Genomic DNA, 23,587 nt, shown 5'->3' with positions numbered 1-23,587 from the left:
AAAGAGAGTGAAAAAGCTAGCTTAAAACACAACATTCAAAAAATGAAGATCATGGCATCCAGTCCCACTACTTCATGGCAAATAGATGGGGAGGGAATGGAAACAGTGACAGACTTTGCTTCCTTGGGCTCCAAAATCACTGCAGTGACTGCAGCCATGAAATTAAAAGATGCTCCTTGGAAGGAAAAGCTATGACAAACCTAGACAGCATATTAAAAAGCAGAGACATCACTTTGCTGACATAGTCAAAGCTATGGCTTTTCCAGCAGTCATATACAAACGTGAGAGTCACACCATAAAGAAGGCTGAGTGCCGAAGAATTGAGGCTTTCAAACTGTGGTGCTGGAGAAGACTCTTCAGAGTCCCTTGTACAGCAACAAGATCCAGTCAATCTTAAAGGAAATCAATCCTGAGTATTCACTGGAAGGACTGATACTGAAACTCCAATACTTTGCCACCTGATTCGAAGAGCCAATTCCTTGGAAAAGACTCTGATGCTGGGAAAGATTGAGGGCAGGAGAAGGGAACAGGCAACAGAGGAGGAGATAGTTGGATGGCATCACTGACTCAAAGGACATGGCTTTGAGCAAACTCTGGGAGACAGTGAAGACAGGGAAGCCTGGCATGCTGCAGTCTATGCGGTCCCAAAGCGTCAGACACAGCTGAGTAACTGAACACCACCACCTGCTCATCCTTTACCCTAGGACAAGGAAAACAAAGGTACGTTTCACTGAGAGTCCAGATTCAGAGCCAGCAGGGAGGTCTAGCCAGGGTCTCAGTGCTGAGTGACAACCAAAGGAAGCTGGGGCTGCTGCTAGTACCACTCCGGTGTAATGAAAGTGACTTTAGGGGAATGGAGACTGTCCCTAATCGTATCTTCCCCTCCAACTACCTTTAGCTCATGCTCCTTCCTTTCACAGCTAGTTTCTTGAAAGGTGTCTCTTCTGCCCTCCATTCCTTGTCTCCCATTCCAGTCTGAATTCCACACAGCATCGCACAACTGAAAATGCTCTTGCTAAGATCATAGATGGCCTCCAAATTGCTAAATTGAATGAATACTTTTTAGTCCTCACTTCATGGAAATCTCTTTCAGTTTCCGTTATTTTACTCTTAGTTTTCCTCCTACTTCTCTGGCTTCTGTCTTTCAGATTTCTTTGCAGATATTTGTCTTCCTAATTATTTAAATGTTAGCAATCCTTGGGGCCCTATCTCTTTTTTACTCTACATTCTCCGTAACTGATCCTCTTCAGTTGCTTCAATTACTACTTATGAGCTGTGCTGTGTGCTGTGCTTAGTTGCTCAGTTGTGTCCTACTCTTTGCGACCCCATGGACTGTAGCCCGTCAAGTCCCTCTGTCCATGAGGATTCTCCAGGCAAGAATACCGGAATGAGTTGCCATGCCCTCCTCCAGGGGAATCTTCCCAACCCAGGGATTGAACCCAGGTCTCCCTAGTAACTACCAAATCTCCTGCTCACACCTATATAGAACATGTACTTGTTATCAACCCAGTTAATTCGATCACATGTTCAAAATTAAACTCATGCTTTCACCTTTCTCCTTCACTCCCCAGGCATCTTTTTCATTTACAGTTTCACTCCTAGTGCAGTAAACGGTACTGAGTTGCAAAGGTTACTCTGAAACAGCTCTTAAGTCCTTCTACTTCTTTCCGCCTTTACACAACCAACATAGTCTTGGCCATCATTAGATCACACCAAGATAACTGTAATAGCTTCTTACCAGGTCTCCCAAATCTACTCCTGTTCTCTTCAATCCACATCGCAAAAGGAAGCCAGAGAGGTCTTCAGAAATTTGATTAACTCATTTGCCTATTTAAATACTTCACTTAATAATTTCCTTTGCCCTAAGACAATATTAGAAAAATCCTAAATAGGCTAGTGAAAGTGAAAGTCGCTCACTTGTGTCTGACTCTTCGCAACCCCATGGACTATACAGTCCATGGAATTCTCCAGGCCAGAATACTGGAGTGGGTAGCCTTTTCCTTCTCCAGGGGATCTTCCCAACCCAGGGATCGAACCCAGGTCTCCCACATTGCAGGCAGATTCTTTACCAGCTGAGCCACAAGGGAAGCCCAATAGGCTAGTATGCTGCGACAAAGGAGATTTTAGTGTTTCTTTGGGTGATGGTTTGGGGAAACTATTGAAAGCAATGAAAGACAAAAATTGTTTTGCTGGTTTGAATATCTATTAGCAGGACTTGTTAAAATCATATGTTCCAAGCCAGCTGGAGGCTGATCCTGCATCCTTCAATCCCCTGATTATGTGAACACTTAAAGAGTTTTTACTACTCAAGGAAAGGTCATATCACTTAACCTTTAAAACCTGAGTAAAACAATGCTACTAGCTTTGTGTGTTGTTTCTCCCTAACCTCTCCTTACGGAGAGAGGCTAGGAAACAAAGACTCTGGCTGAGGTGAAGCATGCAAGAATCTCTGGTTAAGATGAAGTTATGAGAATGGGACTTCTCTGGTTCAGTGGTTAAGACTCCATGCTTCCACTGCAAGGGACACAGGTTCAGTATCTGGTTGGAAAAGATCCCACATGCTGCGTGGTGTGGACAAAAAAAAGATCAAGTTATGAGTGAAAATAATTCAAAGGTCCATCAACTAACAAATGGAGAAATAAAATGTAGTATATTCATATAAAAGGAGTATTAGTCGCTCAATCGTGTCCAACTCTTTGTGACCCCATGGACTGCAGCTTGCCAGGCACCTCTGTCCATGGAATTCTCCAGGCAAGAATACTGGAGTGGGTTGCCATTCCCTTCTCCAGAGGATCTTTCCGATCCAGGAATCCAACACATAATGGGATACTATTCAGCTGTAATAAGGAACAGAGTTCCGGTAAGTATAACAACATGGATGAAGCATGAAAACATTAAGCTTAGTGAAAGAAGCTAGACATAAAAGGCCACATATTGTGATTCCACTTATATGAAATGTCTAGAACAGGCAAATTAGAGACAGAAAGCAGGTTAGTGGTTCCCTAGGGCTGGGGAGAGGGAAAGAATGAACAGTGATTAGTAATGAGTACAGGTTATTTTTGATGATGAAAATGCTCTGGAATTAAATAATGATGGTAATTGAAGCACCACGTGACTACATCAAAACCCACTGACCCACACACTTTAAAGGGGTGGATTTTATCTTTTAAAAAGAGAAAAGCAAGCTACTGTCTTCAGAGTAAACCCCACTGTCAAACATTGCCTACAACACCCTCATGACCTGGTCTTTGCCTGCTCCTCCTAAACAAACTAGTAAAATGTACCATATGTCAGATGGTGATCAGTTCTATGGAGAAATAACAAAAAAAGGTAGAGTAAGGGATGAGGCAGTTTTGCTGTCAGGGGTTTGTTATTTAAATAAAGGCCACAGATGATGTGACAACAGAGGCCTGAAAGAGTCAAGAAAATGAGCAATGTAAATATTTTCTAAGTGCTTGACCTACACTTTGCCTCCTTTACTCCAGCGATGTTAGCCTTCTCTCAGAACCACTGGGTTCTTTCTCACCTCTGGCTCTTGACCTGGGTTCCCTCTACCTGACACATTTTTTTTTTTTTTGATTACAAAGAAAACCATTGTTTTGAAAGTTATCGAAATATAAACAAATTTGTGATTAAAGTAACCAATGTTTCTTTAAATAACTAAACTATAGATTAAATAATAAAATGTAAATAAAATTGAAAGATGGTAACGATAACCCTATATGCGAGACAGAATAAGAGACACAGATGCATAGAACAATTTTATGGACTCTGAGGGAGAAGGTGAGGGTGGGACATTCTGGGAGAACAGCATTGAAACATGTGTATTATCATATGTGAAACAGAACACCATTCCATGTTCGATGCATGAGACAAGGGCTCAGGGCCGGGGCAATGGGATGACCCAGAGGGATGGGATGGGGAGGGAGGTAGGTGGGGGGTCCAGGAAGGGGAACACATGTAAACCCATGGCTGATTCATGTCAATGTATGGCAAAAACTATTACAATATTGTAAAGTAATTAGCCCCCAACTAAAATAAATAAATTTATTAAAAAAAAAAATAAAGTGTGGGTATCCACTTCCAAAATAAATAAATAAATAAATAAATAAATAAATAATAAAATGTAGTGGCAAGTCTAACAATCTGGTATTTCAAAATATTGAGAAACAGTATTTTGAGACTTCAGAAACAATTCTGATGGGAATGCTGTTTCCATTAGTGATAAAGTCACAGGTACCACTAATAACTGATTTGTTACCTACAGTCCTTTTTCAGGAAGAAAAAGCTAAATTCAGTTTGAAGTTAGTGAAAATAAAAATGTAGTGCTTTTTTTCTCATGCAAATTCATGAACTCCCTGGATTCTATCCAAACTATTTTGGGACCCAGGTTAAGAACCCTCAATCCCAAAGAAACCCAATAATAAATGGAGGGGGTGGGTGGGACACAAGGGGGGAACACATGTTAATCCTGTTTGTTTTATGGCAAATAATTCAGGTCCCCACTTCCTGATGGTGCCCTGCTGGAAGATAACCTTATTTGTCATCGTGCCGGTTCTCGGACCCCTGGTGGCCTTGATCATCTGCTATAACTGGCTACACCGCAGACTAGCAGGTGCAGTGCTGGGGCAGCAGACGGTACCACTGAGCTACAGGGATCAAGCCATCCCTGAATGGGAAACATAAAGAGGGTAGATGGAAGCAGGGTTCAAGATTCAGAGCTGGAATGTCCTTCCTGCTCTGTCCCCATAGCCAACCCCAGGCTCCTCAGAGAATCCAAAAATCGAACCACTTATTGAGGTCTGAGGGGTCTCTTAGTGGAAGGGGGGCGGGGGCGTGACTACACAGTCCACAGGGAGGATGTGGGAGGAGCCAGTCATCTTCTGCTCGTCACCTATTTCTCTTTGTTTTCAGGGCAATTTCTTGAAGAGCTAAGTAAGTTTTCTTCACTTTCTTATAAGCTGAGAGCAAAAGAGAGAGAGAGCAGCAGCAAGGGGAAGAGGGGGCTACTGAGGGAACAAAATCCAAGAGGAAAGGAGGGGGCTGGAGAGCCTGGGTGGAGAGATGTCTCCTCCTGGGGGTTGGGAGCTGGGGGCACTCCAATCTGCTGCCTGATCTGCCCCAGCTACGAGTCCCACTATCAGGAATCCCACTCCACCTGCCTCCTTTCCCATTCATTCAATCATTTCCTACAGCAGCTGACACGTTTTTAACCCCCATTATTCTGGTTAACTTCTACTCCTGCAGTTTCTGGAACCAGCAGAACATGGGTGAAATGATGAGGTGATCCGTATCCCTCAGGGCAGTTTACAGGTTATTTCCTCAGCCTTCCCTGAACACTCTCCGCAGCCCTCCTCCTAACTTCCTTTCAATAAAGATCTCTGCGTAAAGCACCTTTCAGTACTAGTTTCAACTTAATTAAATGTCTGGATCCTGGGTCCTTGCAAACGTCTGATTTCCTCCAGACATGCTCTTGGGAGGGTAGGGTCCTGACGTGCCCCCCAGCGCCTTAGCACCGCGCCCGGCACATAATAGGGTGGGTGGGGTGGATTCAAAGCCTGGCTCAACACAACTAATGGCACACAGAAGATGAGACCACTGTGATTTCTGTAGTAACGGACTGACCGACCGACCGGCAGCGAGGACTGCAATCTCTCTCAGAGCTGCGTCGGCGCGGAATCCCCGGTCCCATACACTTATGACCCCGTAGAGGTGCTCAGGATTACTTGGACCTCCGGCCCCTAGTCCCCAACCGCGCACTTTCAACCCCGAGGCCCGACCTGCAGGTTCCGGGTGATAAGGTTTAGCTTCTCTTCAGGGCTCAGAGAGTCCCCCATGGCTCTGTCGCTGCCGTCTCCAGCGGTTAGCCCGGCACCTTGGCCCCTTTCTCGGTCGCAGCCGCCGCCACCGCGTGCCGGAAACTGTCACGCGGGCCCAGGTTAGGTTGCATCAGCTGAACTCGTCGCTCGGCTTGATCGGCCGGCACCCTTCTCCTCCTACCAGCAGCCAGGAACAGCCAAGTGTCGAGCGGGTCGATGAGACGAAAAGGGGTGGAGCCAGTAGGTGGGGGTAGGCGGTGTGGAGGGCGGGGTTTCGGCGCCTGCGCCGGGCGCAACTCTCTGAGAGGCGGGGCGGTTTCCTGCCAATCATTGCCTGTTTGCCCTCCCCCTGGCGCTGGCCCGGCAGCCTCGGGGTGGGGGAGGTCGAGGAGGGGGCGATAAAATGGCGAAGGGGGCGGAGTGAGGCGCAGTCGTTCGCCTAGGCTTTGGCCCAGCTTGCGGAGGTGAACAGCTGAGGGAGGAGCGGGGGTCGGCGCGCCTCGGCTGGGAGGGGGAGGGGGGCGCCTGTTGCTTCTCCAGAGGGCCGCGCACGCCGTCCGCCCCGTTGAGAGGTTGAGGCCCTCACCCTGCTGGGAGAAGGGCTCGTTTTCGTTTCTGAGGTGATGGCGGCGGGAGGGGGGAGTGTCTGTGCCCCTCCCCCCCGCATTCACGTCGGCGGACGATAGATGCCCCTCACCCTGCCCAGGCTAAGGGTGGCGTCTGGTTACCCGACAGGGGCGAACGACGTCCGTTTTCTGTGCCCGGTGGGGGTGGGGACTGGAGGTGGCTGTGGGGGTTGCCTCTGCCCCCTGCCACAAGGCGGGGAGGGTGTTGCTAGGCAAAAAATCGCGGTCTTTCCGGCCGCGTCTTGCAGGCGGGTAGGCAGCGGAGAGAGGTTGGCCCGCCCCAGGGGAGAGCGGAGGTGTGGGACGGGCAGCCATCCGCTGGGTGAGGATTTACCGCGCCGCTCTGCTGAGGGGCTCCTTTGGCTCCTGCTGGGGGAGGAATGGGGAGCAAGTCCCGAGCTGCTCCCGCCTTCTGCGGAGAGGCGGGAATTCTTGGTCTTTGGAGAGGAGGGAAGTGCGAAGGCCCTGCCCGCAGGGCAGTGCAGTACGGCGGCTATAGAGCTTCTAAGGGAGAGCTGGGGGCGGCCAAGCCGTATCCTGCGTTGGGCAAACTGCGGTTAAGCACTCGAGGATCGGAGGTGCCACCAGTTCCTTCCAGGGCAGGAGAGCGGGCACTTGGCACTGCCGAGTGCGCCCGGGAGAGGAAGTGATTGAATTGCCCATCTGCTGCCCCAATCTGATTTCCAGTTTGATGGATTTGTTAGAGGCTTCAAGCTTTAGCAGTCCTGTCTAAATCATTTTAAAAACATTTTAAAAAGAAACCTGTTGCCTCAGCTGAGTAGTATTTGGTTTCTGTGGGAGGAAAGTCCTGGCACCCTTAACTAAGTGAACTGTTACCTAAAGCAGAGATTTGCAGCCCAAGTTGTTTTTCTTTCCTGTAGTGTCTACAGTTACCTCAAAGGGAGTTGCAGAATTCTTACAGATAATTGCAGTTCAGTTTAATTTGGCTTAAACTTTATGCCCGTTGCATGGAGTGATAAAGGCTACCGAGGGTCTTGAATGCTGTATGTCTCTCACGTATTGCACATAGGAAAGGTTGGAAATCAAAGATCAATGGGTCTTTTGGAAATAATCCTTGCCCTTGGCCAAACCTGTCAGATCCAGCTTGGTAATGGTCTTGGTTTTAGAGCCTTGAAAGAGGGGTATGAGGTTGTGTTTGGTGTTGCAGTGTTAGTGGCCTGAATAATATAAGGCTTTGTGTTTTAAGGCAGTAGGTTTTCTTAGGTACGATAAAAATAGAAAGGGAGCTGGTTTCTGAGGTTGCAACCAGGTTAGAGAACAGAGCGAGGGGGTGGTAAACTGAAGTGTGAAGGAGGGGGTGGACAGATGAGAGAGACATGGAAGGACAGAATAGGGTCACAGAGAATTAAGAGATAAACGGGAGATGGGAAATATATTTTTCCTTTAAAAATAAGATTGTCATATTTTATTTTAATTATTTTTTTTTGGTGGTGGCATGTGGGATCTTAGCTTCCTAACCAGAGTTTGACCCCCGAGCCCCCTGCCTTGGGAGCGTGGAGTCTTAACCACTGGATTGCTAAGGAAGTCCCAGGATCTTCATATTTGAAATTACTACAAAGCAAGTGCCAGGAAAGGCAGGTGATGGTAGAATGGTAGACAAGCAAATACTAAGGCCGTCTTTGTGGAACTTCACTTTATTATCTTTTACATTGTGCCTGTAGTATGCTAAGCACTTTTGTATTCATAATCTCATTTATAATTCTTACAACGACCTTATGAGGTAGGTACTATGATGGTCCCTATTTTACTTGAGAGGACATTTGAAACTTCAAAATGTTTTCATTGTTTCCCCACTGGCTTCTTAATTTTAAAATGGTTTTATTATTAAATATTTCAACCATATAAAAGTTACTGTTATACCATATAACATAATAATGAATACTATTAAACCCCCACTCAGGTTTATTGTTTTAGGTCTTTTCCTGTTAGTGATTTTTAAAGAAAACATTACAAAAGAATTGAAGCTACTCATGCCCCCTTACCATTCCTCTTTCCTCCTCACCGCCAGAGGTAATCACTATCTTGAAATGGCATGTTTTTATAATTTTATAATACATCCATGTTTGTATCCATACGCAGTTTATGTTGTTTCTTTAGCAAATTGCAAGAAAAAAAAGATGGGAATCTGTAGATTAAAATACAAGATTTATCAGCCAACTTTAATGTATGGACCTTACTTGGATACTGTTTTTGTTTTAAATATGACATTTTAAAAGTAGCTGGAAATATGAACTGGATATTTTATGATAAGGAATTCTTGTTATTTACAGATGAAATGATGTGATGCCTGGGATTTGCTTCAAAATAATCTGGTAAAGGGGGAAGTGGATGGGACAAGATTATCAATGGGTTGATAGTTGTTGGGGCTGGGTGATGGGTATGTGGGTATTCATTATTACGTTGTTTTTGCATATCTTTTCAATTATAATAAAATTTTTTAATGAAGTAATAAAATTGTTAAGAGAATGATTTGTGCAAGTTAAATATATGTTTTTATGGTATTGTTTTGCATGCTAAGAGCATGCAAATTTAGAGCAAAGTTAGACCTATTGGAGCATTCTGTGAGGAAAGCTCAGAAGAGCTGGCTCTGTGCCTCTGGATGTCACGTGGCATAGGAATTGATGCTTTCAGTGGCTCTGGAGACTATTGGCCCTGTGTGTGCACAGTAAAGTTAGCAAGTAATGATTTTTTTTTTCCACTGAGGTTTGACCACATTCACAGGTCATTTCTACATTCTTCCACTCCGCTTGGGAAATGAAGCGGAGCCTGTGCATAATAAAGTGGCTTAAATTGTTTTTGCCAAGGGACCAAAAGCCCTCTTTGATGTCTGCATCCTTCATAGTATATTAAGAGTGTACTGAATGTAGAAGATTGCCATTTGCTGACTGACCCTGGGCAAGTCTATCACGAGGATGGTAGAAAAAGCATGAAAAAACATTGCCTTTGAAATTAGACTTGGGTTTGGATCCTTGTGCTAGCGTATTAGTTCTGTATACTCGGTACATTAAATGCCTCTGAACTTTAGTTTCCCAAGAGTGAAAATGTATTGAATTCTTCATTTGGTTAAGCAAGTGCTTGCACTAGACCCTTTGTTTTTTGTTTTCTTTGGCTGTGTCGCACAATATGTAGGATCCCATGCTCCCTGCAGTGGAAGCCCTCTGCAGTGGAAGCGCAGAATACTTACCTAACTGGACTGCCTGGGAATTCCCAGGACTAGACTTTTGGAAGGAGTAGGAGAGTGGCAGTAGTGACTCAGAAAGTGGCTACTTAACCCCAGTGTCTGTCATACTTGTGCTTGACAAGCACAAACTTTATTAAGTAAAGGAAACATTTTTCAAAAGTGAACCTTTTTTCTACTGCTGCCTGAAGAAATAACTTTACTCTATAACCCAGTCACTGGGCAGAGAAATTACTTTTTTCTTCATAGAGACAGCTGCTTCAGTGCCTAGAGTGTGTGTTCAGTCACACAGTTGTGTCCAACTATTTGTGGCCCCATGGCCTGTAGCCTGCCAGGCTCCTCTGTTCATGAGATTTCCTAGTCAAGAATACTGGAGTGGGTTGCCGTTTCCTACTCCAGGGGATTTTCCTGACTCGGATCCAACCAGCATCTCTTCTCTTGCATCTCCTCCGTAGGCAGCCAGATTCTTTACCCTAGAGCCACCTGGGAAGGCTGGTGTCTAGAACTCTTCCACGATTGCTGAAAAATCAGTAAAATAAGATAAAAAGTCACAGCTGTTCTTAAGTTTAACTATAATAGTTTCTTTGATAAGACCTGTGTTATAGAGTTACATGAGTTAGAGTTGTAAAATGTGTCTCACGGTGTGTAGTTTATAGTATAGGTGCTTAATAGTTTTTCCCTTTTTGTCCCATTTGTCTCATTTCTAAGATGAGCAAGGCTTTTTTTTTTTTTTTTTTAGTTTTTCCCTGTTTTATTGAGATATAATTCCCATATAACACTGTATTAGTTTGGGGCTTCCCTGGTGGATCAGTCAGTAAAGAATCTGCCTCAGGAGACCTGGGTTCCTGGGTTGGGAAGATCCCCTGGAGAAGGAAATGGCAACCCACTCCAAGTATTCTTGCCGGGAAAATTCCATGGACAGAGGAGTCTGGTGGGCTACAATCCATGGGGTTGCAAAGAGTCGGACATGACTGAGAGACTAATGTTTTATTAGTTTAAGCTATACAACATGACTTGCTGCTGCTGCTGCTGCTGCTGCTGCTGCTAAGTCGCTTCAGTCGTGTCCGACTCTGTGCGACCCCATAGACAGCAGCCCACCAGGCTCCGCCATCCCTGGGATTCTCCAGGCAAGAATACTGGAGTGGGTTGCCATTTCCTTCTCCAGTGCATGAAAGGGAAAAGTGAAAGTGAAGTCGCTCAGTCGTGTCCGACTCTTAGCGACCCCATGGACTGTAGCCTACCAGGCTCCTCCATCCATGGGATTTTCCAGGCAAGAGTACTGGAGTGGGGTGCCATTGCCTTCTCCGCAACATGACTTGAGACATATGCATATAATGCAGGATGATTGCAAAATAAGTTTAGTTAACATACATTACTTCACGTAGTTCTCTAGTGCTTTATTGCCTATACCATTTTGTATTTTCTCATATTGGTGCGTAACTTGAGTGTTGTCTCTATTGGAAGATTATACATTCCCTGAGGGTGGAATCTGTATCTTTATTTCTTAGAAATCATATAGAGACATACTGTCTAGCTCAGTCATGTGTGTTGATAGTAGCTCAGAAAATGTTTTCTGAAAGAATGCATGAACCAAAACTAAAATTTAGAGAGGGAAGTGGGGTGGGGAAAAATTTACAGTTAAAAGGCTATAAGAATTTTCCAAATTTTCTGTCACTTTTGCCATCTAGAAAATAATGAGAGATCAGGTCCATCATTAGCTACTTAAGATGTAATTTTTAATTATACAAGTATATATAAATACCAAGTAAAATAGTGAAGTCTCCCCTTGTCCCTCTCTCGATGCCCCTGCAGGTTATAATAGTCATCAATTTTGTGTTGTGTTTTTCCAGACCTGTTCTTTGCATTTATGTATGTATTGAAAATGAGGTTTTGGTATGTATGGTCATGACTATAACTTTTGGATCTCGGTGGAATCTTAGACATCACCTAATCCCAGTTCTCTATCCCTTCCATATTTTTTAAATGAGGAAACAAGTCCCTGGTTAAATGGCTTGCCCAAATTATCGCAACTAGTTAGTGACAGAACCAGGACTGTAGCCCAGGTCTTTAGACTCTCAAGACTGTGTTCGTCGTACTAGAGCAAATGATATTCTTAAGAAAGTATAAATTGTTGGGAGGAAGAAAACTAGTTCCTTAAGTTGCATAATTTTTCCTCTAAAGATTTTTCTTTGATGTTCTTGACTCAGAATCCAACTTTGTGGTATTTTAAAAAATATCAAGATCAAAATTAATAGATGGAGCACCTTAAAGCGTAATGCAGTTGACTTTGTAATTAGCAGAGTTGAAAGTGATGAGAAGATCCTCTAATTTTCTTTGTGCCTGCAGGAAGGTGGGAGTCAATCATTTTGACAAGTCTCCTGAAAGGAACAGCTAGCAGGAGCTGAACCCTTTTTCCATTTGGTCTTGTGGCAAAGGCAGAGATCACACCAGCAGCTCCACACAGTATGAAAGACAATATTTTTTCTTCTTGTATGCATAAAGTTGTTTCTTTTTAAATTTCAAGAGTAGTATGTGTGTGTTTTCTAAAAAGTATACACTGTGAAAATCCAAACATTTTATATATATGTATTTGTTTTGTTGTATGTTATAGATATTATTCCAGTGATAGTACATACAGATCCACTTCCTTGTATTTTTAAATAATTGTTAAGTATTCATAAGATGAATGTACCATGATTTTAGTGAACAGTTCTGGTGATGGACGTCTAGGTTGTTTCCAATATTTGGATGTTCTGAATAATGCTGCTTTGAACACCTTTGTAACTGTATCTGTGTGCCTTTGTATAGGTATTTCTGCAAGGTAAATTTCCAGAAGTGAAATTGCTGAGTCAGATGCTATGGCCAAATTACTCTCTACAAAATATTGTACTGACTTATATCCTCACTAATAGTATGTGAGAATCCTTGTTTCTCACATTCTCACCAAAATAGATTATCATGTCATTTTAATTTTTGCCACTTTGATAGGAAAAAAAAAGTATCTCATTGTTCTGATCCCTATTTCCATGATTCTGGTAAGGTTAAATATCTTAGAACTTTCTCGTGTTACAGGTCATAGTGCAAAGAATTTGAAATACTAAGACATCATCACTTTCTAAAGCAGATTGGAGTTGATAAAAGGGTATTTCCTGTTCTCAGTGAAACTGCCTCTTATTTCTCCAGATATGATGTGCTCTCTAGTGCCCTCTGAACAGTCTTCTGGTACCTCTCTCTTGCCTAAAGACAATGCCCCTTTTTCTTGGAGTTCCTTGGATGAGGATAAATTGGATGACTCCTTGCTGGAGCTATCTGATGGAGAAGATGATGGCCATTTCAGTTTCACAGAGGAACAGATTCAGGAACTCTTGAAAGATGATGACCTATCAAATGAGCACTTTCCTTGGGGAGGAGGGTTGCCTAATGATGGCAGCAGGAATGTTGAGAAGGGAGAGAAGGGGAGTCAAATTACACTTGACACTCCCCAAGAGAAAGATTCACCATACAACATGGGACCAGAAGCTGAGACCCCTGACACATTCAAACTACCTCAACTAACTACATCAGTTGGTCATGGACCAACTCCTACTAAACCGTTGAACAGACGCTTTGCACTAGAAAAGAATCTTATAAAAGTTACAGTTGCACCATTTGATCCAACAGTTTGTGATGTTGTACTTGATAAGGACAAGACTTATGTGTCCAAAGTTACATCCAGAGTTACTGAAGAACCCTCCTCCCTTGGGGAAGAGATGAGAGAAGATGATCTTAGCCCAAATGAGAGCACACTTTGCACAGAATCTGAAGGGATCAGCCCCAATAACTCTGCCTATGATGGGCCCCCACTCCCGTCTTCAAACAATAATTTTCAACATACTGTCTCTGATAAAAATATGTCCGACAGTAAGAAACCTACGCCTGTATTCTGTCAGATCTTGGACCATTCAGAGACTCCTAATACAGGGTCATCCTGGAGAAATGGATCATATAAATCAAGTTTTGAAATGAAGTTACCAGTTTCCAGTTCATCAAGCCAAGTAAGTATGTTTTTCAAGGTGAAGAGAGGAATGAAACTATATAACAGAGCTTTGTATTCAAATAAATTGGGGTTTGAAGCCTAACTAGCACTGTGTCCCTGGGCAAATTATTTAGCTTCTCTGTTTCCTCACAATTTCTTATCTATAAATTGGAGTAAGTAGTACTTTACAGTATATTGAAAATTAATTAAATAATATATTCATAGTAACTGGTATATAAAATTAACCATTTACTGAACAAGATGATGATTTTACTATTCTGCTTTTTTTCTTGAGATTACTATCATTATCTCATTTAAAGCACCTGTGTTAGTACCTGGTATAGTAAAGTTCACAAGTATGCTTGTGTAACCTTTAGTTCAAGAATATTTCCATAAGTAATATTTTCAGTTATTTTCTTGTAACTAAGGCCATATTTCCTTCTTCATTCCTTCTGCTCTGAAAAAAGCAGGATGTTCTTGACAAGGATTCTGGGAAGCTAAAGGTCCATGAAAAAAGACTAGGCAAAGTCATTCCTGTTTTGCAAGCCAAAACAAGGTAAGGATATAGTGAAATATTCTGGTTTCTGTTGGTTCTGTTCAATTGCTTTCTTCCTCTCCTGAGCTTCTCCTGCGTGTGGGAAAAAAGCCCTGCGCCGGGAGTAAGTGTACTTGACGTTCTTGGACAAGTCAAATAACCTCTGACCTCAGTTTCTTTGTCAGTAAAATGAGGCTAATGATGCCTTCTCTGCTGCCTCATAGGGTTATTTTTAAGAAGAAAAAAGACTTTAGTGAAAGCACTGTATAAATGTAAGATTTCTTTTCCTATGTGTGGGGAAGCCTGGTCACGGGCATAGGAAGTTAGAATAATTTTAACAAAAATGTTACGATATATCTATGTAGAAAGTCATTTAAACATTTCTCCCAACTTGCATATATCTGTCCTTGGTGAAAAAATTTTGTGGAGGTTGCAGATTTGGGTCACCTTTTCAGTCTTTCTCTTGTTGCCAGGAGATGGCAGCATCTCTACATGGGCCTTTTCAATTAGCAAAGCTATTTTTTTAGGTTGTGTCATATGTGACACATGTCACACATGTGACACTCATCTTACAGTGAGATTCTTTTTAAAAATTTGATTATAGATATCAAATTTTTTCAGTAGTGTAGATAAGGCTAAAGTCCTTGGACTATAACCCCCTAATCCCAGTTTTCTGGGTTTTTTTCTCTTTGTTTTGTTTGGGTTACTTCAAGGAGCTTTGTCAATTGCATACAATGAAAATTATACCAAGGTACACAAGTCAGGCTATTTGGAGCAGTAACAAATTCACGATCTCATCCACAGACCCTCAGTACAGTGTAATCAGCATGAGCAAAGGCCAGAAATCGTTTGTGCCAAGGTCACCAATGTTTTAATTGCCAGATCTAGCTGATTCTTTTTGGTCTTTATCTTACTCAATGTTTGTGTGGCTCTATGAAGTTAGTTATTTCCTTTTAACCTTGAATTACTCAAAATGCTTTCTCTCTGTGTGAAGTAAAGTAGGTAGTCTTCCCTTTGCTATGCCTTGTTCACAGGCGGTTGTATCTTTTTTCCTCAGCGCTATACTTGATTGCAGCTTTGCATTACGTGACTAACACTGTCTTTTGTCATTGCATCTTAGTGTTTTGAGATTTAGTTGTTCTAATCCATTGCTTCCTTGGTGGCTCAGATGGTAAAGAATCCACCTGCAATGCAGAGGCCTGGATTTGATCCCTGGTTTGGGAAGATCCCCTGGAGGAGGGCATGGCAAACCACTCCAGTATTCTTGCCTCAAGAATCCCCATGGACATGGTAGCTTGGTGGGCTACAGTCCATGGGGTTGCAAAGAGTCGGACACAACTGAGCAACTAAGCACACACAACCCATCCGCAGTATATCACTTCTCTGTACAAAGCACTATACTCATGGTTCTAACCAATTGTTTTTCCTCCTGGTTTGCTTTGTTAAAGGACTAATGTTCCGACGTTTTCACCATCAGACCTAGAAAAGCAGAAGCAAAGTTATCTCAGGAATGTCATTGCTCATATAGAAGACCCAGTGGATTCAAACCAAGGTAACATGGTAACCAAAGAATAGCATGTAAAAAATATGATGAGACTTTTTTATTCCAGTGTGATATAGCTTAAACTGGGAGATCGTCTTGAATTTTTGTAAATTGGTGAGAAAGATAATTTCCTTATCCGAAGGTTTTCACTTTAAGGGATTGCCTAACCAGATAATCCTCAAACTTGTTTGGCTAACTAGTATTAGAGAGGCATCCAAGGAGACTCATACCAATACATGAAAAGAATCTCCCCCATGGTTGAGGTCTATAACCAAACATTTTTTGCCTGGGATTTTTTTGGTCTGAAAAATAGTAGAAATGACAACCAGGCACTGCTTAGTAATCATTGGGTTTTGGGGGTTTTTTTGAAATTTTTATCCCTGTTGCCTTCAGCATTTAAAAGCAAAAAGCAGATATTTTGGATACCATCTTGCATCTTGGCATCTGAATAAAAGCTCTTGGAAGGGTTGACTACCGTTCAGATTCTTCAGTCTGAGTTTTTCCTAGTTGATTAAAAGCTGTTGCAAACCAAAATGGCTAGATTCTTTCTCCAGGCCTCAAGAGACTATAGTTAATGTTTTTGTTCATCCTGAACTATTAGCTGATGGGAAGACTCCTAAAGGGAAGCTTGTAAATTATGCTGAAGGTGTGGAGGTTAGAAAATACTGGTGAAAGAATTGCTTCTCAAAAAGATCAGTTCATATTCTATCATCTTAGCTTCTTTCTCTATTCATTCAGCACAGTTTTCTCAGGTACTTTCAGGAGTGCTCAGTTTGAAGCTAAGGGATTGAAAGTAAAGAGTAAGGTGAGGCTTGGACTCTGGAAATTGATAGTCCAGAGAAAGAAAACATAATCATACTGCAATATTGGTTAGTGTTCTAATAGAAATATGAATAAAGTGCAGTAGGAATAGGGAAGGAGTTTTGTGTTTGAGAAAGAAGGATGTCCTAAGCAGCCTCCACACAGAAGATAATTTAGTTCAGTTACTCTAAGATCTATTGTAAATCAGTAGGGAAGATTTTAGGAGGATTTTTAGCCAAAGATCCAAGGAGAACTCTCCTTTCTTTGACAAATGTTGAATTACTTGGTAGTTTTTTCTTTTTTGTTGTATAAGGCTATGAGCTAAAGGTTGAGAACTCTGATATATCAGCCAGAAGAATTTTTACTCCAGGTTCTTTTATTTTTTTACTCGTTTCATTAAGCAATCAAATGCACTTGTACTGATTGCTTGGCCCTCTACTTGTGAGATCCCTTTGCTTGAACTAAAAGGATGTGTGAAACTAGAGAAATCCCCACCCCCACCCCTGTCACCCCCACCCCTGCTGTCATTAAAGGGACAGATTAAAAGTAGTTCATCTATATTCAACCTCTGTGGAAGAGACTTGATCGTTGCTCCCCTCTCTAAGGTGACTTTAGATGCTAAGTTTGATCACTTTGTTAAATGTTCACTACAACATCTTTCCATTTGAAGGTACATTTTCCCCTTTGTAATTAGTAAATTATCTGAGGGGTGATGCTTTGGTACTATTTGAAAATCCTTGCACAACTGTTGTTCCATCTAATGGTTTGAACATTCACTGGTGATCTCTGCCTGAATTAGCTACTACACAGAGAGTTGCGTAGGAAATGTTTGTTTTCTAAATATATTACTTCTAGAATTACTAGTTGTTAATTCTTGTATGAAGAATTTAATGTTTTTTTAGTATCACTATTACCTCATGAGTTTTTTAAAAAAATCAATATCTTCTAATCAGTTATGGTCATTACCCTTTTTGTTGCTTAATTTGTTCCAGTTTTGACCAATGAGAAATCCTTTAAGTGGGCTCCTGTGTCTTCTGACATGACCCCGTTAGTCTTTTTTTTTAATTGTGATTTTAAAAAAGTAACATAAGAGTAGGACATGACTTAGTGACTAAACAACAACAACAAAACGTGAAATTTATCATCTTTAGCCATTTTTAAGTGTACAGTTAAGTAGTGTTTATTCACATTGTTGTGAAACAAATCTCTAAAACATTTCTGTCTTGCAAATCTCAAACTCTGTACCCATTAAAAAATAACTGACTTCCCCCCAACACTCCTCCAAAGCCCCTAGTAACCATCATTCTACATTTTGTTTCTATGAATTTTAATACTTTATAGAATCATGCCATACTGGACTTTTTGTGCCTGGTTTATTTGACTTATTATAATGTCCTCAAGGTTCATCTGTGGTATATAGCATGTGCCAGAATTTCCTTCCTTATGGATGAATAATATTCCATTGTGTGTATAATATATACCACATTTTTTTTTTACATTCCCCCTTTTGTGGACATTTGGATTGCTTCCACCTCTTGGCTCTTGTGAATAGTGCTGCTTATGGATATGGGTGTGCATACCTCTTTGAGACCCTGCTTTCAATTCTTTTGGATATGTCCTCAGAAGTGGGATTGCTGGGTCATATGGTAGTTCTGTTTTTAATTTTTTACTTCCATACTGTTTAACAGTGATTGTACAATAGTATTTTGGAATCTCACCAACAATGCACATGGGTTCCAGCTTTTCTACATCCCTACCAATGCTTGCTATTTTCTATTTTCTGGTGGTAGCTTTTCCTAATAATTCTTAAATCACTATTCATTATTTGTATTACAACTAAGTAAATACTGTTTACTGCAAAGCTAAGTGGTATAGTACTATGGTTTCATTTTTGTTTCTTGAATTTATTTGTTCTTCTGGAGTTGTTAATTACCTCACTTTTTAAAAATTACAAATGAATTTATCTTTAATTTTTTTACAAGTGCAACTTATATTCTTATTAGTATTCCCCCTTCTCCCCCTTAGAGAAGGAAATGGCAGTCCACTCCAGTACTCTTGTCTGGAGAATTCCATGGACAGAGGAGCCTGGCAGACTACAGTGCATGGGGTCGCAAAGAGTCAGACACGACTGAGCGACTGTCACTCACACTTACTCACTTCTTCCCCTGCAAATGCTCAGATATACCCAATAATTATCAATTCCTTTTTAATTATTTTCTGGAGACTTTCTTCCTCGAGTCTTCTGTTCTTCTGCTCTAATCTGTACTGCTTGTTCTCTAGGCCTACTGCAGAGTTGTCATCTTAGTATTTTCCTTTACTGCCCTTTTGGGTTAAATCCTGTTTCCTAAATTCCGTTTATTCCTCTTTCTTGATCTTTGTCTTAGTGAAGCACATCTTCTGAGAATTTCTTTTTTCTTTTTTGAGAATTTCTAAGTAAGGGCATATAGGAAATAAATTTGTGGGGCTCCTCTGTATCTGAAAATGTCTTTGTCCTCGTATTTGATCGATGGTTTCATAGAGAATTCTAAATTGAAAAGTCATTTTTGCTTAGAAATTTGAAGGCATACATCCAGTGTTGCTGTTTGCTGCTGCTAAGTCACTTCAGTCGTGTCCGACTCTGTGCGACCCAATACACGGCAGCCCACCGGGCTCTGCCGTCCCTGGGATTCTCCAGGCAAGAATACTGGAGTGGGTTGCCATTTCCTTCTCCAGTGTATGAAAGGGAAAAGTGAAAGTGAAGTCGCTCAGTCGTGTCGGACTCTTAGCGACCCCATGGACCACAGCCCACCAGGCTCTTCCGTCCATGGGATTTTCCAGGCAAGAGTATTGGAGTGGGGTGCCATTGCCTTCTCCAAGTGTTGCTGTTTAATTTCAGTTTAATTTTTCATTTAATTTCAGTTTAATTTTTTAAAAATACTGGTTTCAGTTTAATTTTTTAAAAATACTCATTTATTTATTTTTGGCTACATTGGGTCTTAGTTGTAGCTTGTGGGATCTTTCGTTGTGGGTGTGGGCTTCTCTCTAGTTGTGGCCTGCAGGCTCCAGAGCTTGGGGGCTCAGTAACCCTGGGCATGTGGGATCTTAGTTCCTGAACCAGGGATCGAACCCTCATCCCCTGCATTGAAAGGCAGATGTCCAACCACTGGACCACTAGGGAAGTCCCTCAGTTTAATTTTTATTTCTTTGTGACCTGTTTTTTTCTCTCTCTGAAAATTTTTAGTCTTTTCTATCCTTTGTATCTGATAATTTATACTCATTATTGAGATATCTTGGTGCAGATTTTTTTTAACATTTTTTTTTTTAAGTATTTATTTATTTATTTGGCTGTGTCAGGTCTTAATTGTGGCATACAGGATCTTCATTGTGGCTTGTGGGATCTTTTTAGTTGCAGCATGTGGGATTCTTTAGTTGGGGCATGCAAATTCTTAGTTGTAGCATGTGGGATTTGGTTCCCTGACCAGGATCAAACCCCAGGCCTCCTGAACTGGGAGTGCGGAGTCTTAGCCCACTGGATCAACAGGGAAGTCCCTGTAGCTATTTTTCTTCTTTCTTCCATTCTTTGTACTTTACAGACACTCAGTGAGGGGGTTTAATTTGGATATGTATTTCTCAATTCTGAGAAGTTCTTATATTTCTTTGATAATTGTTTCTTCTCTGTATAATCTGTTCTCTTAAGAAATTCCTATTAGATATTGAACTTCCAGGAACTGATCTTCTATGTCTCTTTTCTTTCCTTTTTATACCTGTCTCTTTTTCTGTTAATATTTTCTGGGGTATTTTCTATTCTTATATTGACTTCTTTATTTTTACATTCACATTTTTGATTTCCAAGAATTCTTACCTGTTTGAATCTTTTTTCTTATTCTTATTTTATGAATTAATTTCTTATTTCTCTCCAGATATTTTTTCTCTTTTGAGTTATAATTGATGAAATACAATAAACTGTACAAATTTAAATACAATTTGTTAAATTTTGACATATGTAAACACCCTGAAACTAACTGCAACCAAAATAAAACTACTGTAACACCCCAAAATTTCTTTGTGCCCCTTTGTAATTCTTCCCTTTCTGTCTTGTCTTGCTCTCTCCACTCCCCAGGCCATCACTGGTTTGCTGTCATTTTATACACTTCTTTGAGCATGGCTTCTTTCTTAAAATGTAATTATTTTGAAATTCATCATTTTCTTGGTAGTTTACTCCTTTTTATTGCTGAGTAGTATTCCCTAAATAGCTATACCACAGTTTGTGTATCTATTCATCTGTTGATGGGCATTTGGATTGTTTCCAGTTTTTGGCTATTTAATAAAGCTGTTATAAACTTTCAAGTACAAATCTTTGTATAGATATGCTGTCAATGACAGGGTCTTACGGAGATATGTTTAACTTGTTGAGAACCTACCAAACTATTTTCCAGAGCAGTTGTACCACTTTATATACCCAGTGTATGAATTCCAGTTGCTACCATCTTTACCAAGATTTATTCATTGCTAGTATATGGAAATTCAATTGATTTTTGCACGTTGATGTTATATTCTACAACCTTGCTAAATTCATTTATTAGTTTTGGTACCTATTTTGTCAGTTCCATCAGCTTCTACATATACAGTCATGTCATTAGCAAATAAATACATTTTTGCTTGTTCATTTCCAATTTGGATGCCATTTTATTTACTTTTCTTGGACTTATTGTACTGGCTAGAACCTCCAGTACAGTGTTGAATACAAGTAATACAAGTAACTTGTTGCTGCTCTTAAGAGGAAAATGTTTAGTATTTCACCATTAACTATTATGTTAGCTTTATGTTTCTTTTTGAATACCCTTTATCAACTTGAGAATGTTCCCTCATATTTAAAATCTGTTGAGAGGTCTTATTAGAAATGGGCATTTGGTTTTATTAAATACTTTCTCTGTATCTATTGAGATAATCATATAATATTAGAGAATTATATTCTTTGATATTCCATTGTTAAACCAATCATGCATTCCTGGTCTTATGCATTCTGTACTTGGTCTTAAAGTATTATATTTGTAATAATAGCATTGGGTTGATTTGCTAAAATTTTGTCATGACTTTTGTTATGAGTCTATCTTCATAAGGGATGTGGTCTGCACTTTGCTTGTAATCTCTTTTTGTGGTCTTGGTAGCAGAGTAATGTTGGCCTAACAGAGTGAATTGAGAATTTTCTGGAAGAATTTGTATAGAAAAACTGGTATCCTTTTTGGGGTGAACTTGGGTAATCTTTCAAGGAATTTATTTCATTTAAGTTGTTAAATTCATTGGCTCACAGTTAATAATATTCCCTTATAAGCCTTTTATATAATATCTAGTGAGAACATCTTTCCCATTTTTAATATTGATCATTTGTGTTTTCTATCTTCTAATCAGTCTGATTTAAAACTTCTTATAAACAGTATTATTCTCTTTTTTTTTCTTTTTTAAAAACAGCCTTTTCATTGATTTTTTTCCTATTTTTTTGTTTTACTAATTTCTATTCTGATACTTATTGCTTCCTTTTTTCTGATTACTTTGAGTTTCATTTGCTTTTCTTTTTCTAGTTGTCTAAGAACATTGATTTCAGACCTTTCTTTTGTAATTTAGTGAAGGATGTTAGGGGCAAAAGGAGATAAACTCATGGAATCAACCTGGTATGTTTATCTGGAAATAAGCCTTAACTTTTTCTATTTTCAAATCAACTTTATTGTAGTATGTTTTAATGCAATAAAATGCACCCATTTTAAGTGTACACTTTGGTGAGTTTTGACAGTTTTATGTACTTGTGAGATCATCACAGCAATCACAATTGATAAAACATTCCCATCACCCTAAAAATTTCCCTTGTGCTCCATCCCAGTCTGTCCCTGCCCCCACTCCAGCTTTGGGAAAGCACTGATTTGTTTTTGGTCACTGAAGATTAGATTTGTCTTTTCTAGGATTTCATATAAATGGAATCATTCAATATGTGCTCTTGTGTTTGGTTTCTTTTACTTGGAATAGTTTTTTTAAAACAACAACAAACGACTCCATATTGTTGTCTATATCAATAGTTTTATACTTTTTCACCGCTGAATTTTTCCTTGTATAAATACACCACAGTTTAGTTATTCGTTGATAGACATGCTGTTTCTAGTTTTTTGTTATGAATAAAGCATCTATGAACGTACATATATGAGATTTTTGTGTTAACGTGTGTTCATTTCTCTAAGGTAAATAATTAGGAGTGGAATTACTGAGTCATTTAATATGTGTCTTTTTTTAACTCTCTAAGAAACTTCCAAACTGTTTTCCAAAGTGATTATACTATTTTATGGCTTTTGTAAGGCAAAGTCTTAGCCTTTTTGTTGTGATTGTTTTGTTTTTAAATATGAGTATCTAGTTCTAACATTAAAAAGATTATATTTTCCATGGGTTTATTTCTGAATTGTCTATTCTGTTCCATTGGTGCATGAGTCTTTTCTTATATCAATATTAATATAACTTTATAGTAAGTCTTAAAATTATTTGGTCCTTTGGATTTCCATAATTTTTAAAAATCAGTTTCAGCTTGTCAATTTGTTAAAAAAAAAAACAAACCCTGTTGGGTATTTCTTTTGGATTACATTGCATCTGTAGAGCAGTTTGGGGAAAGTTGATATTATAATGATTTTGAGGCTTCCAATCCATGATGAGGGTCATGGATGAGGGTATATCTCCATTTATTTCTGTGTTTAATTTCTTAGCAGTTTTTTGTGCAGGTCTTGTACATACTTTGTTTAATTTATAAGCATTTATGCTTTTTATGGTATTGTAAATGATAAAATTTCAGTTTCTAGCTGGTCATTGCTAGCATATACATACAGTTGGGTTTTTTTTAGTATTTATTTACTTTATTTGGCTTTGCTGGGAGAAGGGGATGACAGAGGATGAGATGGTTGTGTTGGGTTTTTTTTACAATTTATTTTTTTATGTTGAACTTAACATCCTACAACCATGCTAAATTTTTCTGTTAACTTCTGGTAACTTTTTAGTAGACTTCTTAGACTATGTTAACATGACCTTATCTGCAAATA

General features: G+C 40.1%; 2 protein-coding genes and 1 long non-coding RNA gene across 52 annotated transcripts in view; 2 read left to right on the top strand and 1 right to left on the bottom strand.

Annotated features, from left to right (window-relative positions):
- The window catches only part of YARS1 (tyrosyl-tRNA synthetase 1), a 31,630-nt gene extending 25,702 nt beyond the window's left edge, over nucleotides 1-5,928 (bottom strand). Inside the window, exon 1 of the mRNA XM_081585782.1 lies at nucleotides 5,781-5,928. Coding sequence (XP_081441908.1) covers nucleotides 5,781-5,837 — 57 coding nt within the window. The 5' untranslated portion in view covers nucleotides 5,838-5,928. The remainder of the gene's footprint in view (nucleotides 1-5,780) is intronic.
- A 262-nt stretch (nucleotides 5,929-6,190) lies between these two features.
- Nucleotides 6,191-23,587, top strand: part of S100PBP (S100P binding protein) — a 32,412-nt gene continuing 15,015 nt past the window's right edge. The window contains exons 1-7 of one of the 50 annotated variants that reach the window (XM_081585832.1): nucleotides 6,191-6,283; nucleotides 8,737-8,778; nucleotides 11,457-11,513; nucleotides 11,991-12,107; nucleotides 13,574-13,678; nucleotides 14,130-14,215; nucleotides 15,643-15,746. In XM_081585832.1, the coding sequence (XP_081441958.1) occupies nucleotides 13,646-13,678; nucleotides 14,130-14,215; nucleotides 15,643-15,746 (223 nt within the window). In that variant the 5' untranslated portion in view covers nucleotides 6,191-6,283; nucleotides 8,737-8,778; nucleotides 11,457-11,513; nucleotides 11,991-12,107; nucleotides 13,574-13,645. Of the gene's footprint in view, nucleotides 6,440-6,717; nucleotides 6,768-8,736; nucleotides 8,779-11,456; nucleotides 11,538-11,990; nucleotides 12,135-12,452; nucleotides 13,679-14,126; nucleotides 14,216-15,642; nucleotides 15,747-23,587 lie in introns of those variants that run through there. The other 49 variants (XM_081585823.1, XM_081585811.1, XM_081585794.1 and 46 more) reach the window with 49 other exon arrangements.
- On the top strand, nucleotides 18,703-23,110 carry LOC145543642 (uncharacterized). The gene is made up of 2 exons (XR_014080925.1): nucleotides 18,703-19,510; nucleotides 19,872-23,110. It is a non-coding gene; the product is annotated as an uncharacterized LOC145543642 (long non-coding RNA).

This window comes from Giraffa tippelskirchi, chromosome 3, assembly GCF_054371585.1.
Source record: "Giraffa tippelskirchi isolate mGirTip1 chromosome 3, T2T-mGirTip1v1.2.pri, whole genome shotgun sequence".
NCBI lineage: Eukaryota > Metazoa > Chordata > Mammalia > Artiodactyla > Giraffidae > Giraffa > Giraffa tippelskirchi.
The sequence above is the reverse complement of the archived record's forward strand: the minus strand, read 5'-3'. Positions and strand labels throughout refer to the sequence as shown.